General features: G+C 51.3%; 1 protein-coding gene across 3 annotated transcripts in view; it reads right to left on the minus strand.

Moving 5' to 3' along the window:
• LOC123770346 (beta-1,4-glucuronyltransferase 1) overlaps window positions 1-20,000 on the minus strand; it is an 88,587-nt gene that overhangs the window by 41,413 nt on the left and 27,174 nt on the right. For all 3 annotated transcript variants that reach the window (XM_045762164.2, XM_069339808.1, XM_069339810.1), the window contains one exon: window positions 3,906-5,075. In XM_045762164.2, coding sequence (XP_045618120.1) covers window positions 3,906-5,072 — 1,167 coding nt within the window. In that variant the 5' untranslated portion in view covers window positions 5,073-5,075. The remainder of the gene's footprint in view (window positions 1-3,905; window positions 5,076-20,000) is intronic.

Below are 20,000 nucleotides of genomic sequence, written 5' to 3' on the forward strand. Positions count from 1 at the left end.
ATAGGGGCTGTTAATCCCACATGTTATAGGGGCTGTTACTCCCACGCTAGTTATGTTATAGGGGCTGTTAATCCCACGCTAGTTATGTTATAGGGGCTGTTAATCCTACGTTAGTTATGTTATAGGGTCTGTTAATCCTACGTTAGTTATGTTATAGGGGCTGTTAATCCTACGTTAGTTATGTTATAGGGGCTGTTAATCCCACATGTTATAGGGGCTGTTACTCCCACGCTAGTTATGTTATAGGGGCTGTTAATCCTACGTTAGTTATGTTATAGGGGCTGTTAATCCCACATGTTATAGGGGCTGTTACTCCCACGCTAGTTATGTTATAGGGGCTGTTAATCCCACGCTAGTTATGTTATAGGGGCTGTTACTCCCACGCTAGTTATGTTATAGGGGCTGTTAATCCCACGCTAGTTATGACCATATCAAGACGTGATGGCTTCTTGCAAGAAAATTATACTAACTGTTGTTCAGTGGTGTCAATACCCACATGACCTGACACCCGGGGCCTCGCGGCTGAATGGACAGCGCTCTGCGGTCGTAGTCCCAAGGGCCGGGTTCGATCCTCGACAGAGGCATAAAGAAAATGAGCAATTTCTTTCACCCTGATGCTCCTCTTCACCTAGCAGTAAATAGGTACCTGCGAGTTAGACAGCTGCTACGGGTTGCGTCCTGAGGATGTGTGTAGGTGTGTGTTTGTAAAAAGAGAAATATATGTAGCAGACATAATAAACGAGATTGGTTAGGAAGGCGGGATCCAAGAGCTAACAGCTCGATTCTGCAGATACAAGCTGTAAGTAAATACACCTGCCACAAGGTGTTGTCAACACCCACAAGACAGGTGTTGAGATGTTGGTGTTGAGTGCCACACACTGAGGAGCCGGTCGGCCGAGCGGACAGCACGCTGGACTTGTAATCCTGTGGTCCTGGGTTCGATCCCAGGCGCCGGCGAGAAACAATGGGCAGAGTTTCTTTCACTCCTATGCCCCTGTTACCTAGCAGTAAAATAGGTACCTGGGTGTTAGTCAGCTGTCACGGGCTGCTTCCTGGGGGGTGGAGGCCTGGTCGAGGACCGGGCCGCGGGGACACTAAAAAGCCCCGAAATCATCTCAAGATAACCACAAGATAACTCTCACTCTAGTGATCAAGAGTGCCAAGGAAAGGTCACACTCTGGCCACTGGCTGAGGTCAGACACAAGCCCTCCAGGGAGACTCGAACCCTGGGTCCCTATACTACCAGCCGGATATAATAACCACTCGCACCACACCATCAGCCATGGTACACATGTAACACAAAGTGTACATATTGTGTACATATCCGTGAACACGTACATACGACACTTGATACATATATTGCTGGTTGTTCTTATATTAAATGAGCAGAACGCCGGACCTGACCACTTGAGTGTCATACTCTAATGATTAACTAGTGACTTGTCCAAGTTACTCACACTTGGTCAACTTACTCACACTTGTCCAACTTACTCACACTTGGTCAACTTACTCACACTTGTCCAACTTACTCACACTTGGTCAACTTACTCACACTTGTCCAACTTACTCACACTTGTCCAACTTACTCACACTTGGTCAACTTACTCACACTTGGCCAAGTTACTCACACTTGGTCAACTTACTCACACTTGTCCAACTTACTCACACTTGGTCAACTTACTCACACTTCGTCAACTTACTCACACTTGTTCAACTTACTCACACTTGTCCAACTTACTCACACTTGGTCAACTTACTCACACTTGGCCAACTTACTCACACTTGGTCAACTTACTCACACTTGTCCAACTTACTCACACTTGGCCAAGTTACTCACACTTCGTCAACTTACTCACACTTGTTCAACTTACTCACACTTGGCCAACTTACTCACACTTGTCCAAGTTACTCACACTTGGTCAACTTACTCACACTTGTCCAACTTACTCACACTTGTCCAACTTACTCACACTTGATCAACTTACTCACACTTGATCAACTTACTCACACTTGCCCAACTTACTCACACTTGCCCAACTTACTCACACTTGTCCAACTTACTCACACTTGCCCAACTTACTCACACTTGTCCAACTTACTCACACTTGTCCAACTTACTCACACTTGTCCAACTTACTCACACTTGGCCAACTTACACTTGCCCAACTTACTCACACTTGCCCAACTTACTCACACTTGATCAACTTACTCATACTTGTCCAACTTACTCACACTTGCTCAACTTACTCACACTTGTCCAACTTACTCACACTTGTCCAACTTACTCACACTTGGTCAACTTACTCACACTTCGTCAACTTACTCACACTTGTTCAACTTACTCACACTTGTCCAACTTACTCACACTTGGTCAACTTACTCACACTTGGTCAACTTACTCACACTTGGCCAACTTACTCACACTTGGTCAACTTACTCACACTTGTCCAACTTACTCACACTTGGCCAAGTTACTCACACTTCGTCAACTTACTCACACTTGTTCAACTTACTCACACTTGGCCAACTTACTCACACTTGTCCAAGTTACTCACACTTGGTCAACTTACTCACACTTGTCCAACTTACTCACACTTGTCCAACTTACTCACACTTGATCAACTTACTCACACTTGATCAACTTACTCACACTTGCCCAACTTACTCACACTTGCCCAACTTACTCACACTTGTCCAACTTACTCACACTTGTCCAACTTACTCACACTTGTCCAACTTACTCACACTTGCTCAACTTACTCACGCTTGTCCAACTTACTCACACTTGGCCAACTTACACTTGCCCAACTTACTCACACTTGTCCAACTTACTCACACTTGTCCAAGTTACTCACACTTGGTCAACTTACTCACACTTGTCCAACTTACTCACACTTGACCAATTTACACTTGCCCAACTTACTCACACTTGTCCAAGTTACTCACACTTGGTCAACTTACTCACACTTGTCCAAGTTACTCACACTTGATCAACTTACTCACACTTGCCCAACTTACTCACACTTGTCCAACTTACTCACACTTGACCAATTTACACTTGTCCAACTTACTCACACTTGTCCAAGTTACTCACACTTGGTCAACTTACTCACACTTGTCCAAGTTACTCACACTTGATCAACTTACTCACACTTGCCCAACTTACTCACACTTGTCCAACTTACTCACACTTGTCCAACTTACTGACATTTGCTCATCTTACTCACACTTGTCCAACTTACTGACATTTGCTCATCTTACTCACACTTGTCCAACTTACTGACATTTGTTCATCTTACTCACACTTGTCCAACTTACTGACATTTGCTCATCTTACTCACACTTGTCCAACTTACTCACACTTGCCCAACTTACTCACACTTGTCCAACTTACTCACACTTTCCCAACTTACTCACACTTGTCCAACTTACTCACACTTGTCCAACTTACTCACACTTGCCCAACTTACTCACACTTGTCCAACTTACTCACACTTGTCCAACTTACTGACATTTGCTCATCTTACTCACACTTGGCCAACTTACTGACATTTGCTCATCTTACTCACACTTGCCCAACATACTCACACTTGGCCAACTCACACTTGCCCAACATACTCACACTTGGCCAACTCACACTTGCCCAACATACTCACACTTGGCCAACTTACCATAGAAGCATACGTCACACAACCTGAGTTAAGTGTGTATGACTTAGTAATTACCAGAAACACTTACTACAGACTTACCAGAGACTAGACTTAAGATAAACTAAAGTGACTAGTGTAATAGAGTCACTAGAGCCTAGAGTGACGCACTAGAGCCTAGAGTGACGCACTAGAGCCTAGAGTGACGCACTAGAGCCTAGAGTGACGCACTAGAGCGTCAAGCTTAAGCCCACGTACCTGCGTCATCTTGTCGGAGCGTCCCTCCCACGAGAGCCTCTCGTCGTACAGAGGCTCGAGGTGGGTGCCGACGTAGATAGGTTCCCAGTGGTGGTAAGGTGGGTGCCGCTTGGCCACCATCACCACGTTAACGGTGTCGGTGGCGTTGGAGTCGGCCCACTCGCGCATGCCCGGCACCTTGTGGCACTGTGGGCACACGAACTTGTGGAAGGGTATGGCCGCCCCGCGCTTGAGCATGCGCACCAGCGCGGGCTTGGTGGCCGGGGGACGCAAGCCGCTCTTCACCTCGAAGATGGGGAGGACGTAGACGCGTCGCGTCGGGGCGGCGGCGCGCGACGCGTCTACACGTCGCGTCATCTCCATGAAGAAGGTGATGAAGTCGAGCGACGGGTAGAGCTCGACGTCGCTGGCCAGCACGAAGTACGTCGCCGCCGCGCGACGTGCGATGTTGCGCGCTATGTTGACGGGGTACGTCAAGTTGTGGGCGCGCTTGTAGGTGTGGGCGGCGAGGTACGGGGGCGGCGTGGAGCACGACGGGCGTTGGGCCAGCAGGTGGGCGGTGGGCGGGACGTGGGCGGGCATGTGGTCGGCGGGGAAGAAGAGGTGGAAGGTGACGTGCTTGGCCACCAGGGGGCGGCAGGTGCGCAGGAAGGCCACAGTGCGCACCGTGGCGTTGAAGTCGGCGCCGGGGGCGAAGACGGCGGCGCTGACGGGCCCGCGCCACCGCTCCACCAGCGGCACCACGTTGTCCAGGAAGGTGAAGTCGGCGTGCGTCGTGTACGTCACCGACTCGTTGCACGCCGGCTGGGTGTCGGCCGGCACGAAGTTGTACAGCACCCAATGTGTGCCGTGCAGGGCGGGGCGTGCGGTCAACGTGGGCGTGTGGCAGGCGTGTAGGTCCGGGTACACCTTCTCTTGAAGCGTGGGCGCGGGCGTGGGCGGCACCGGAGGGTCGGAGGGATCGTCGGGGATGGCGTCGCCGGCGCCCTCAGTCGGGTAGTCGGCGAGGTCGGGCGAGGTGGTGAGGTTGTCGTGGAGGAGGGCGAGGGGGGCGCGGGGGGCCAGGAGGCGGGGGGGCGACACCACGTGGATGGCCACGTAGAGCGCGAACACCACGTTCAGCAGGACGCTGCCGCGGACCAGAGCGCTGCGACGCCACCCCACCATCACCTGTAACACACACACACTTGTTGGTCTTGTTCTTTTTGTTTAAGATTCGCCACCGGGAACAAAAAGTTCCAAGTAGCACGGGCTATGGTGAGCCCGTAGTACACACACACACACACACACGTCAGCAGCACTGTACAAATCACACACACAAACTATTATTACTCCTCAAACACGCTAACACTTCTGATAGTTAATGACACACACACACACACACACACACACACACACACACACACACACACACACACACACACACACACACACATGCACACACACACACACACACACACACACACACACACACACACACACACACACACACACACACACATGCACACACTCATACACAGGACAGAGAAGGATGGGGCAGACTGCATATTTCTGGACTGTCAGGAAGCCTTTGACACAGTACCCCATAAGCAGTCCGTCCTCCCGTTTATATATAGTACTAACGATGTGGACCCTCGTGTAAATATTGACGTAACAAAAAAATAGAAAGTGTAAGATATCATTTAGGATCTTGTATATCACATACGTCAGGCCAATCCTGGAGTATGCAGCCCCAGTGTGGAGCCCATATTTAGTAAAGTACAACAGGAAGTTGAAGAAAGTTCAGAGGTATGTTACAGACTAGTCACAAAACCGTTAGGTATCAGTTACAAGAAAATGCTACAGGAATTAAACCTCACATCACTGGAAGACAGAAGAGTTAAGGGAGACATGATTACTACGTACATAATTCTTAAGAGTTAAAGACACAACTTATCACAGGTGGTACACGCACAAGGGGACAGGTGAAAACTGGGCACCGAAAAGAACGGAGCACAAAAAGCAACGTCAGAGTAATTAACAAACGTAATGCACTAAGCAGTGAGATGGTGTTGGGACAGTTTCATATGAAGATGTAATAGAACCCAATAGGCTCAGGAACCTGTGCACAACTTGACTGACAGTTGAGAGGAGAGATCAAAGAGCCGAAGCTCAACCCTCGCAAGCACAATTAGGCGAGTACAACACACACACACACACACACACACACACACACACACACACACACACACACACACACACACACACACACACACACACACACACACACACACACACACACACGAACATCTACACACACACACACGAACATCTACACACACACACACGAACATCTACACACACAGACACACACACACGAACATCTACACACACAGACACACACACACGAACATCTACACACACACACACGAACATCTACACACACACACACGAACATCTACACACACACACACGAACATCTACACACACACACACGAACATCTACACACACAGACACACACACACGAACATCTACACACACACACACGAACATCTACACACACACACACGAACATCTACACACACAGACACACACACACGAACATCTACACACACACACACGAACATCTACACACACACACACACGAACATCTACACACACACACACGAACATCTACACACACACACACACACAGACACACACACACGAACATCTACACACACACACACACACACACGAACATCTACACACACAGACACACACACACGAACATCTACACACACACACACACACAGACACACACACACGAACATCTACACACACACACACACACACACGAACATCTACACACACAGACACACACACACGAACATCTACACACACACACACGAACATCTACACACACACACACACACACACGAACATCTACACACACAGACACACACACACGAACATCTACACACACACACACACACACACACGAACATCTACACACACACACACACACACACGAACATCTACACACACACACACACACACACGAACATCTACACACACACACACACACGAACATCTACACACACACACACACACACACGAACATCTACACACACAGACACACACACACGAACATCTACACACACACACACACACACTAACATCTACACACACACACACACACACACACACACGAACATCTACACACACACACACACACACACGAACATCTACACACACACACACACACACACTAACATCTACACACACACACACACACACACGAACATCTACACACACAGACACACACACACACGAACATCTACACACACACAGACACACGAACATCTACACACACACACACACACACACACACACACACACACACACACACACACACACACACACACACACACACACACACACACATACAATGAAGGTACACACGCATGACATACAGGGATGGTAAGCAGTATTTACTCGCCACAAATACAGCTACACAGGAATACAAACACACCTTTGGGATGCGACAAATTATTATTGTTATTATTATTTTATTAATTAGTATTAATTATTATATTAATAATATATAATTATTTTATACCTTGTACTTTTAAATTAACATCCAAGATGTGTATATGAAACCTGGCAATGTCTATCCGTAGAGTGTTGCCCCCGCCAACACCTGGGCACCATCACGCTACCATGTTATTATTATTAACATCTTTATTGACAGAATTAATTACAATTTTGCCTAATCTGAGGATTTCAATTAATTCTTATTAAAGTGAGGATAATGCTGAATATAACTCAGTACCACCGTGAATATAACTCAGGTAGTATAACCATCATACATCATACACACACACACACATCATATAACCAATAATTAGGAGGACGGGCAGCACTGTAACCATCTTTACTCCCCGGAAACCATCGTTTAATAAAGACAGATGGAACTACATCCATCATCATCATCCTACCTTTACCGTCATCTTTCTTCATGTTCCCTATCTTTCACTGTCCCTTCATCACATTTTATAGTCGTCACCATTTTCCACTCATCACTAACCATCTTCACTTAACACTGGGTTCATCAATAAACTACATACAATAAACTCACATATAATCATTATGTAGAAAATAACAAACTTGATGAATCTTAGTGAGGATGAAGTCTGGTATTTAGCGAGATTGGAAATTGGTATAAAGTTTGCCATTTCATGCCAGGGGAGGTCATGGGGTCAGCGCCTGACCTACCTCTCACCCTCCCCAAAGACTAGTCGCCCTCCAAAGTTTGGTGAGACTACCGCAAGCGTCTGGCTCCCAAAATCGAACAGACTGACAAATAAACAGACATTTTCATAATATATATTATATATATATAATATATATATATATATATAATATATATATTATATATATATTATATATATATATATATATATATATATATATATATATATATATATATATATATATATACATACATATATATATAGGTATATAGATACAAGAGGAGTGTTGTCAACGCTTACGTCGACCGTGCTCTCAGCCACAGCTCAGGATGGAAGCAAGTCGATGAAGAACTCTGTAGGGTAAGGCAGGTCCTAGTTAACAACGGCTTCTCCAATGGTTTCGTTGAAAACATCATAAAAAGAAAGGTGAAACGCCATGCAACCTCTGAAGAGTCAACTAACACAACACCTGTACCCCCTATTAGACTATTTTACAGGAACTTCTTTTCGACAGCTCATAAAACGGAGGAAAGAGTCCTGAAAGATATTGTTAATAGGAACGTTATCCCTACAGACAAAAATCAAAAGATACAATTGACGATTTACTATAAAACCAAAAAAACGGCCAACCTACTCATGAAAAACTCTCCAGACACAAAGTAGAACGCTTTAAAGGAGGCCAACGTCGTCTATGCCTTCAAATGCCCACTTGGGGACTGTAAGCCCCAAAGAACTCAGTATATAGGCAAGACAATAACATCTCTTTCCAGGCGATTAACAATGCATAAGCAACAGGGCTCCATTAAGAAACATATAATCTCTTCCCACAACCAGACCATCACCAGAGAAGTCTTAACAAACAACACAGAAATCATCGATAGATACAGCAATAGCAGGCGGCTCGACATCTGCGAGGCACTACACATCAAAAAGTCAACACCAGCAATCAACAGCCAATTAATGCTCAACTATATTCTACCCACTTCAAGACTTCGTACCAATATAGAAGCATCAAGAGGAAGTATGGGCCAATAGGCCCTTTGCAGTTACTTCCATTCTTATGCTCTCATATATCCAATTAATACCCATTGTTCCGTGTTCTGTCTTGTGTTTGACAAAAGTTTGTTCACATCATCCAAAACTGTTACAACACATCACCTCACCCAAGTGCGAGTATATAAGACAAACTGTTTAAGTGTTATCATAAGTAAAACTCTGTTTAGTGTTTTCAGGTTACAGTTGTGTGTGCGTAAATTAAAGTCTTTAAAAATGTAATAAGTTATTACGAAACGCGTTCAAGTGTCGCGTCAGACTAGAAATAAAAATGAATTTTGAAGAATTGATTTTTCAGTTACCATCGACAGTAAATATATATATATATATATATATATATATATATATATATATATATATATATATATATATATATATATATATATTACTAGATAAGCTACCCGGCGGTGCCCGAGGTCTTTCTCTCCCATTCCCAAGTGGTGTCCAAGTAATTGGGTAACATTCCTTCCCTCCGTCCCATCCCAAATCCTTATCCTGACCCTTTCCCAGTGCTATATAGTCGTAATGGCTTGGCGCTTTCACATGATAATTCCCTGCCTCCGTTCTCTCTGCTTCTCTCCCTCCCACCCACTCTCACTCTTGTGTGTGTGTGTGTGTGTGTGTGTGTGTGTGTGTGTGTGTGTGTGTGTGTGTGTGTGTGTGTGTGTGCGTGTGTGTGTGTGGGTGTGTGTGTGCGTGTGTGTGTGTGTGTGTGTGTGTGTGTGTGTGTGTGTGTGTGTGTGTGTGTGTGTGTGTGTGCGCGTGTGTGTGTGTGTGTGTGTGTGTGTGTGTGTGTGTGTACTCACCTAATTGTACTCACCTAATTGTGCTTGCGGGGGTTGAGCTCTGGCTCTTTGGTCCCGCCTCTCAACCGTCAATCAACTGGTGTACAGATTCCTGAGCCTATTGGGCTCTATCATATCTACATTTGAAACTGTGAATGGAGTCAGCCTCCACCACATCACTTCCTAATGCATTCCATTTGCTAACTACTCTGACACTGAAAAAGTTCTTTCTAACGTCTCTGTGGCTCATTTGGGTACTCAGCTTCCACCTGTGTCCCCTTGTTCGCGTCCCACCAGTGTTGAAAAGTTCGTCCTTGTTTACCCGGTCGATTCCCCTGAGGATTTTGTAGGTTGTGATCATGTCCCCCCTTACTCTTCTGTCTTCCAGTGTCGTGAGGTGCATTTCCCGCAGCCTTTCCTCATAACTCATGCCTCTTAGTTCTGGGACTAGTCTAGTAGCATACCTTTGGACTTTTTCCAGCTTCGTCTTGTGCTTGACAAGGTACGGGCTCCATGCTGGGGCCGCATACTCCAGGATTGGTCTTACATATGTGGTGTACAAGATTCTGAATGATTCCTTACACAGGTTCCTGAACGCCGTTCTGATGTTAGCCAGCCTCGCATATGCCGCAGACGTTATTCTCTTTATGTGGGCTTCAGGAGACAGGTTTGGTGTGATATCAACTCCTAGATCTTTCTCTCTGTCTGTTTCATTAAGTACTTCATCTCCTATTCTGTATCCTGTGCCTGGCCTCCTGTTTCCACTGCCTAGTTTCATTACTTTGCATTTACTCGGGTTGAACTTCAACAGCCATTTGTTGGACCATTCACTCAGTCTATCCAGGTCATCTTGTAGCCTCCTACTATCATCCTCTGTTTCAATCCTCCTCATAATTTTTGCATCGTCGGCAAACATTGAGAGGAACGAATCTATACCCTCTGGGAGATCATTTACATATACCAGAAACAGTATAGGTTTCAGTATAGGGAAACAGTATGTGTGTGTGTGTGTGTGTGTGTGTGTGTGTGTGTGTGTGTGTGTGTGTCTGTGTGTGTGTGTGTGTGTGTGTACTGCGGGTCAACAAAAGAGCCAACAGCTGCGTGAACACAATAATCAACACCGAGTCAACACTTAGAAATATTAACAAAACAGCACAATGTGAAGCTGTCTGTAACCCTCCCCTCCCCTCCCCCCTCCTCTCTACCCCCATCTCCCCCCCCCCTTCCCACTGCGTCTTTCTCCCTCCTCCTCCTCCACCCCCCTACTCTACCCCCTTACCTTTCCCTGTTCCCTCTCTCACTCCTCCCTTACCCATCCCCCTTCGTCTTGCCCTCTCCGTTTACCCATCTCCGTTTAATACTTTCTGCCCTGTAACTTCTCTTTGCTGCTTGATGCTCTACTTCCTCGCCTTCTTCCTGCTCCAGCTCCCGCCCCGCGCGCCCCCTGGCCGGGGTCCGCGCATTACTCTGGCCGCGGCAAAAGGAAGAGAATTATGAAAAGATCATTGAATATTCTCGCGGGTAACGGGAGAATAGAGAGTCATAAAATGCTTAAAATATAGCGCGTTTGACAGTGGTTGGGGGAGTGAGGGAGGGCCAGGGAGGCCAGAAGTAGGGGCAGATAAATGCTCCAGAGAGAGGGAAGGAAGGGAGGGAGGGAGTTAGGGGAGGGAATAGACTGAAGATAGACATTATACTGCATGACCGAGCCACCCACCCTAGCGTCCCACCCCGTCATCACACTGGCAGCCTGAGTAAACAAGGAGAAACAGGAGACAGTGTGAGACAGAGTCCTCAACAGATACCCGCCCCCTCCCCCCCCCTCACCACCACCACTACCAAGACACAGCAGATAATCAGTTTTGTATTCAATTTGTAAGTCAGAGGCGTGTAGTTCATCTGTCAGGGTGGTTGTGGGTGGTGGGGGACCCCACACCCATCCTGTGGGTGGTGGGGGACCCCACACCCATCCCGTGGGTGGTGGTGCACCCCACACCCATCCCGTGGGTGGTGGGGGACCCCACACCCATCCCGTGGGTGGTGGTGCACCCCACACCCATCCCGTGGGTGGTGGTGCACCCCACACCCATCCCGTGGGTGGTGGTGCACCCCACACCCATCCCGTGGGTGGTGGTCCACCCCACATCCATCCCGTGGGTGGTGGTCCACCCCACACCCATCCCGTGGGTGGTGGTCCACCCCACATCCATCCCGTGGGTGGTGGTCCACCCCACACCCATCCCGTGGGTGGTGGTGCACCCCACATCCATCCCGTGGGTGGTGGTGCACCCCACACCCATCCCGTGGGTGGTGGTCCACCCCACATCCATCCCGTGGGTGGTGGTCCACCCCACACCCATCCCGTGGGTGGTGGTGCACCCCACACCCATCCCGTGGGTGGTGGTCCACCCCACATCCATCCCGTGGGTGGTGGTCCACCCCACACCCATCCCGTGGGTGGTGGTGCACCCCACACCCATCCCGTGGGTGGTGGTGCACCCCACACCCATCCCGTGGGTGGTGGTCCACCCCACACCCATCCCGTGGGTGGTGGTCCACCCCACATCCATCCCGTGGGTGGTGGTCCACCCCACACCCATCCCGTGGGTGGTGGTCCACCCCACATCCATCCCGTGGGTGGTGGTCCACCCCACACCCATCCCGTGGGTGGTGGTGCACCCCACATCCATCCCGTGGGTGGTGGTGCACCCCACACCCATCCCGTGGGTGGTGGTGCACCCCACACCCATCCCGTGGGTGGTGGTGCACCCCACACCCATCCCGTGGGTGGTGGTGCACCCCACACCCATCCCGTGGGTGGTGGTGCACCCCACATCCATCCCGTGGGTGGTGGTCCACCCCACATCCATCCCGTGGGTGGTGGTCCACCCCACACCCATCCCGTGGGTGGTGGTGCACCCCACATCCATCCCGTGGGTGGTGGTCCACCCCACATCCATCCCGTGGGTGGTGGTGCACCCCACACCCATCCCGTGGGTGGTGGTGCACCCCACATCCATCCCGTGGGTGGTGGTGCACCCCACACCCATCCCGTGGGTGGTGGTGCACCCCACACCCATCCCGTGGGTGGTGGTGCACCCCACACCCATCCCGTGGGTGGTGGTCCACCCCACATCCATCCCGTGGGTGGTGGTCCACCCCACACCCATCCCGTGGGTGGTGGTCCACCCCACATCCATCCCGTGGGTGGTGGTCCACCCCACACCCATCCCGTGGGTGGTGGTGCACCCCACATCCATCCCGTGGGTGGTGGTGCACCCCACACCCATCCCGTGGGTGGTGGTCCACCCCACATCCATCCCGTGGGTGGTGGTCCACCCCACACCCATCCCGTGGGTGGTGGTGCACCCCACACCCATCCCGTGGGTGGTGGTCCACCCCACATCCATCCCGTGGGTGGTGGTCCACCCCACACCCATCCCGTGGGTGGTGGTGCACCCCACACCCATCCCGTGGGTGGTGGTGCACCCCACACCCATCCCGTGGGTGGTGGTCCACCCCACACCCATCCCGTGGGTGGTGGTCCACCCCACATCCATCCCGTGGGTGGTGGTCCACCCCACACCCATCCCGTGGGTGGTGGTCCACCCCACATCCATCCCGTGGGTGGTGGTCCACCCCACACCCATCCCGTGGGTGGTGGTGCACCCCACACCCATCATGTGGGTGGTGGTGCACCCCACACCCATCCCGTGGGTGGTGGTGCACCCCACACCCATCCCGTGGGTGGTGGTGCACCCCACACCCATCCCGTGGGTGGTGGTGCACCCCACACCCATCCCGTGGGTGGTGGTGCACCCCACATCCATCCCGTGGGTGGTGGTCCACCCCACATCCATCCCGTGGGTGGTGGTCCACCCCACACCCATCCCGTGGGTGGTGGTGCACCCCACATCCATCCCGTGGGTGGTGGTGCACCCCACATCCATCCCGTGGGTGGTGGTGCACCCCACATCCATCCCGTGGGTGGTGGTGCACCCCACATCCATCCCGTGGGTGGTGGGGGACCCCACACCCATCCCGTGGGTGGTGGTGCACCCCACATCCATCCCGTGGGTGGTGGTCCACCCCACACCCATCCCGTGGGTGGTGGTGCACCCCACACCCATCCCGTGGGTGGTGGTGCACACCACACCCATCCCGTGGGTGGTGGTGCACCCGCAACCCGCTCTCGCACATGATTGTACATATATGATTTATTGCTTGTAGTCACTATGTGGCTGATTAATAAGTACATATGTGGTATATGCCAAGTTATATTTTTTTTAAGGTACAAACTCTTCCTATAGATTCACTAAACATCAGTTTTCATATTAGGAATTTCTTTTTCAGTTTTATTAAACAATAGAGATTTTATACAATATTTGACAATATCCTGAGTTACTTTACAATTTATTTAAATAATTTATTTTTTTTTATTATTTTTATAAAACTGGCATATCAATAGAGGTATAGGTTAAGTAATAATTGTAATTAAGAAGCAATAAGATGCTTATCTTAACATACTAAGAAGGTTTGGTTAGGTCGGTGTTTTCTTTTAAGCTTTTCAAGGTAAACTAAAATATTCACAATAAATTAGTATGTCACATATGCACTTATTAATATGTCAATGTTGACTATAAGCAAGTGCGAGAACGGGTTGCCACCCCACACCCATCCCGTGGGCGGTGGTGGAGAGGGTTACAGAGGCACATAATGGGTTCAGAAACTGAACCCCAAGGTTCACTGAGCAAAGCAAGTCTTTGTAAGCTAAATTGGTAAACTAGTTGGTAAACATACGTGTGCACACACACACACACATATATATATATACACAAATGTATACATGTATACATAAAGTCTTTTTTGTTTGTCACAAGAGATTCAAGAGATGGAGAAAAAGAGGCACTATAACAGGCAGATTACACCTGCGGTGAGTCAGTCACCAGTCGTACTCCACACCCACCCACCTGGGCGGCAGCTGCCTGACAGTCACCAGTCGTGCCCCACACCCACCCACCTGGGCGGCAGCTGCCTGACAGTCACCAGTCGTGCTCCACACCCACCCACCTGGGCGACAGCTGCCTGACAGTCACCAGTCGTGCTCCACACCCACCCACCTGGGCGACAGCTGCCTGACAGTCACCAGTCGTGCTCCACACCCACCCACCTGGGCGGCAGCTGCCTGACAGTCACCAGTCGTGCCCCACACCCACCCACCTGGGCGGCAGCTGCCTGACAGTCCCCTACAGTAACCAACCCTTGGGTACCTGGCTACCATTCCTCTCAATACATCATGAGGAATGAAGAACTCGCACATTTCTTGAACCTCTGAATTAACAACAACAGCAACAATCACATATAGTGACGCAAGGTATGTGAATACAGACCAATAGTTTGATGATAGTTTAGTGTAACGGCTCTATAGTTATGAGAGAATGGCATAGATGCTCACCAGTTCTTTGGACAGGGGGAGAGTGCAGCGTTTATCTCAGCTGGAGATGTAGAGAAAACTTGAGAAGCACATCACCTCAGAAAACATTATAGATCTCAGATGCGTGACAATATTTGACTGTACTCTCTCTCTCTCTCTCTCTCTCTCTCTCTCTCTCTCTCTCTCTCTCTCTCTCTCTCTCTCTCTCTCTCTCTCTCTCTCTCTCTCTGTATAGTCTAAGCCTGCGATAACACGAGCCCAGAAATGCATGTTAGTGGATCATATTTTACAGATTTCAGCATGTGTTTAGAGCTGTATTATGGACACATTTCCCTCAATTTCCTTATATGACCTTTGGCAGGTGATCATGGAGCTATATAGAGTTATGTAACTGGAGATCCTTAACACTGTCCAGGTCTGAGAAAGTTCTAACTGACCTCAGCTCTCTCAGCATTGTCTTAAGATAGACTGCAAATACAAAATGATCATACCCCAGCTGCCCTCACCCCAGCTGCCCACACCCCAGCTGCCCACACCCCAGCTGCCCACACCCCAGCTGCCCACACCCCAGCTGCCCACACCCCAGCTACCCACACCCCAGCTGCCCACACCCCAGCTACCCACACCCCAGCTGCCCACACCCCAGCTGCCCACACCCCAGCTGCCCACACCCCAGCTGCCCACACCCCAGCTGCCCACACCCCAGCTACCCACACCCCAGCTGCCCACACCCCAGCTGCCCTCACCCCAGCTACCCACACCCCAGCTGCCCACACCCCAGCTGCCCACACCCCAGCTGCCCTCACCCCAGCTACCCACACCCCAGCTGCCCACACCCCAGCTGCCCACACCCCAGCTGCCCTCACCCCAGCTACCCACACCCCAGCTGCCCACATCCCAGCTGCCCACACCCCAGCTGCCCACACCCCAGCTGCCCACACCCCAGCTGCCCACACCCCAGATACCCACACGCCAGCTGCCCACACCCCAGATACCCACACGCCAGCTGCCCACACCCCAGCTGCCCACACCCCAGCTGCCCACACCCCAGCTGCCCACACCCCAGCTGCCCACACCCCAGCTACCCACACCCCAGCTGCCCACACCCCAGCTGCCCACACCCCAGCTGCCCACACCCCAGCTGCCCACACCCCAGATACCCACACGCCAGCTGCCCACACCCCAGCTGCCCACACCCCAGCTGCCCACACCCCAGCTGCCCACACCCCAGCTGCCCACACCCCAGCTGCCCACACCCCAGCTGCCCACACCCCAGCTGCCCACACCCCAGCTGCCCACACCCCAGCTGCCCACACCCCAGATACCCACACGCCAGCTGCCCACACCCCAGCTGCCCACACCCCAGCTGCCCTCACCCCAGCTACCCACACCCCAGCTGCCCACACCCCAGCTGCCCACACCCCAGCTGCCCTCACCCCAGCTACCCACACCCCAGCTGCCCACACCCCAGCTGCCCACACCCCAGCTGCCCACACCCCAGCTGCCCACACCCCAGCTGCCCACACCCCAGCTGCCCACACCCCAGCTGCCCACACCCCAGCTGCCCACACCCCAGCTGCCCACACCCCAGCTGCCCACACCCCAGCTGCCCACACCCCAGCTGCCCACACCCCAGCTGCCCACACCCCAGCTGCCCACACCCCAGCTGCCCACACCCCAGCTGCCCACACCCCAGCTGCCCACACCCCAGCTGCCCACACCCCAGCTGCCCACACCCCAGCTGCCCACACCCCAGCTGCCCACACTCCAGCTGCCCACACGCCAGCTGCCCACACCCCAGCTGCCCACACCCCAGCTGCCCACACCCCAGCTGCCCACACTCCAGCTGCCCACACGGTGGTGTGAAGAGCGAGGCGTGCCCGAGGCAGCGTGGCGGCCGCCGCTCAAAACATGCCCAAAATCACCTTTGACCCTTCAAACTCAACCCTGCCATCACCAGGACTTGAAGAGATCCTCCTCGTCCATCCAATCTGGAAGTTTGTAGAGCGTCTCTGAGGGCGCCGTGAGAGACCAGGGGAGCCCTGGTCCTCCTGGTGAGACGCTTGCCTCACCTTGGGCCACTCACAAAAACAATCCAAGACCGAAAGGCTTTAAAACTTTTGATACTTTTCCGAAAAAGGGAAAGGTTGAGATATGAGGAATGTGTTGGGATAGGCAGTGACTCCTGTAAGTTGGAGGTGGTGATGACTGGTGGGGGGAGGGGGCGGGAAGTACTGGTGGTGGTGATGATGCTCCCTCTACACCACCACCACCACCACCACCGACGATGGTGGTGGTGGTGGTGGTGGTAGTAATGATGAAGATGGTGGTGGTGATAACAGGCGCGGTCATAGAAGATGAGGAGGAGAAGGGACAAGAGATGAAACCACAATGTGTTCAGGAACACGTACACCAGTTGCCTGAGTGGCGGAACTAAAGAGCCAGAGCTCAACCTCCGCAAGCACAACTAGGCGAGTACAGAAGCACCACCGACCTCACACCAACCTTCCCCCCCCCCCCCCCCCCCGGGCCTTCCTCCATACTACACTATATGCAAGATCGATGTGTAAATATAGTGACTCTTGCCTCATCTCTCACCACTACCTGCGGCCCGAGGGCTCCATTCACCACCACCTGCGGCCCGAGGGCCTCCACTCACCACCACCTGCGGCCCGAGGGCTCCATTCACCACCACCTGCGGCCCGAGGGCCTCCACTCACCACCACCTGCGGGCCGAGGGCTCCATTCACCACCACCTGCGGCCCGAGGGCCTCTACTCACCACCACCTGCGGGCCGAGGGCTCCACTCACCACCACCTGCGGCCCGAGGGCTCCACTCACTACCACCTGCGGCCCGAGGGCTCCACTCACCACCACCTGCGGCCCGAGGGCTCCACGCCGGGACGCAGTACTCCAGACAGGGGCTCCAGTGTCGTATACAGTGTTCTCAAGTGTTCCTTCCCAGGCTGCTAAACGTTGTTATAGTGACTGTCAGACTTCAGGCGTGTTGACGTCACATGTGACCTCCAGGTGTTGACGTCACATGTGACCTCCAGGTGTTGACGTCACATGTGACCTCCAGGTGTTGACGTCACATGCGACCTCCAGGTGTTGACGTCACACGTAACCTCCAGGTGGTGACGTCACATGTGACCTCCAGGTGTTGACGTCACATGTGACCTCCAGGTGTTGACGTCACATGTGACCTCCAGGTGTTGACGTCACATGTGACCTCCAGGTGTTGACGTCACATGTGACCTCCAGGTGTTGACGTCACATGTGACCTCCAGGTGTTGACGTCACATGTGACCTCCAGGTGTTGACGTCACATGTGACCTCCAGGTGCTGACGTCCCATGTGACCTCCAGGTGGTGATGTCACATGTGACCTCCAGGTGTTGACGTCACATGTGACCTCCAGGTGTTGACGTCCCATGTGACCTCCAGGTGCTGACGTCACACGTGACCTCCAGGGCTCCACTGGGGTTGTGTCAACTCCCAGTTCCTTCTTTATTGCTGTTCCAGCCGTTTATCTCCCATTCAATAGGCGTTCTCGCTCAATTATCATTACTTTGCATTTGCCTGGGTTGAAGTCTAGTAGCCATTACCCCCAACCGTCGATGAAGCGCACGCGTGTGTTGTGAACAACTCTCAAAGTCTCTATAACTACAGCTTTGGTCTATGATGGCACTAATAAACTTCTCTCACTGTAATATCTACATATTAAAACTAATTTGTTCAATTTTGTTTATAAAAACACTGTGAAGGGGGGTTTCGAATATTTTTAGGCCTAGGCTCTTCTTGTTTTTTGGTAAGTACAATGACCTAGTTAGATCAAGTTAGGTTAATTTGCAGGGAGATGATGAGAAAGACCAGCTGGCAAGGTTATACTCGCCAGCCTACACAAGGCTGTCATTGTAATTGAAATAAGTTTATTGAGGTATAAATACCCACAAAGGGATGAGGCAGCTCAAGCTATCCTCACCCCCGCTGTAGCCTTGGTGGTGGGAGCTCACGGCCGCCCTCTACATGGATAACAATACATTATTGTATCCAACATATTCATTGCCAATGTTATTGTAGAATACAACGGGGAAATATATACAAGAGACAAACCACACACTAGAAGATGAAGAGACGACGACGTTTCGGTCCGTCCTGGAGGATCATCAAGTACATTGTGACGACCGAAACGTCGTGGTCTCCCCGTCTTCTGGTGTGCTCATCATATCATCAGCCACGTTACTGTGACTCATCGTCCGTATATAAGAGACAGATATAAGGAGATAAATGTTGGTGTGGTGTGAGCACATTGGTCACCATCTTGAGGTTATCTTAAGATGATTTCGGGGCTTTTAGTGTCCCCGCGGCCCGGTCCTCGACCAGGCCTCTACCCCCAGGAAGCAGCCCGTGACAGCTGACTAACACCCAGGTACCTATTTACTGCTAGGTAACAGGGCCATAGGGTGAAAGAAACTGTGCCCATTGTTTCCCGCCGGCGCCTGGGATCGAACCCGGGACCACAGGATCACAAGTCCAGCGTGCTGTCCGCTCGGCCGACCGGCTCCCTCCCTCCGACCATGGGTGAGGTTATCTTCTTGAGGTTATC

The sequence above is a fragment of the Procambarus clarkii genome, chromosome 42 (assembly GCF_040958095.1).
Source record: "Procambarus clarkii isolate CNS0578487 chromosome 42, FALCON_Pclarkii_2.0, whole genome shotgun sequence".
NCBI classification, from domain to species: Eukaryota; Metazoa; Arthropoda; class Malacostraca; order Decapoda; family Cambaridae; genus Procambarus; species Procambarus clarkii.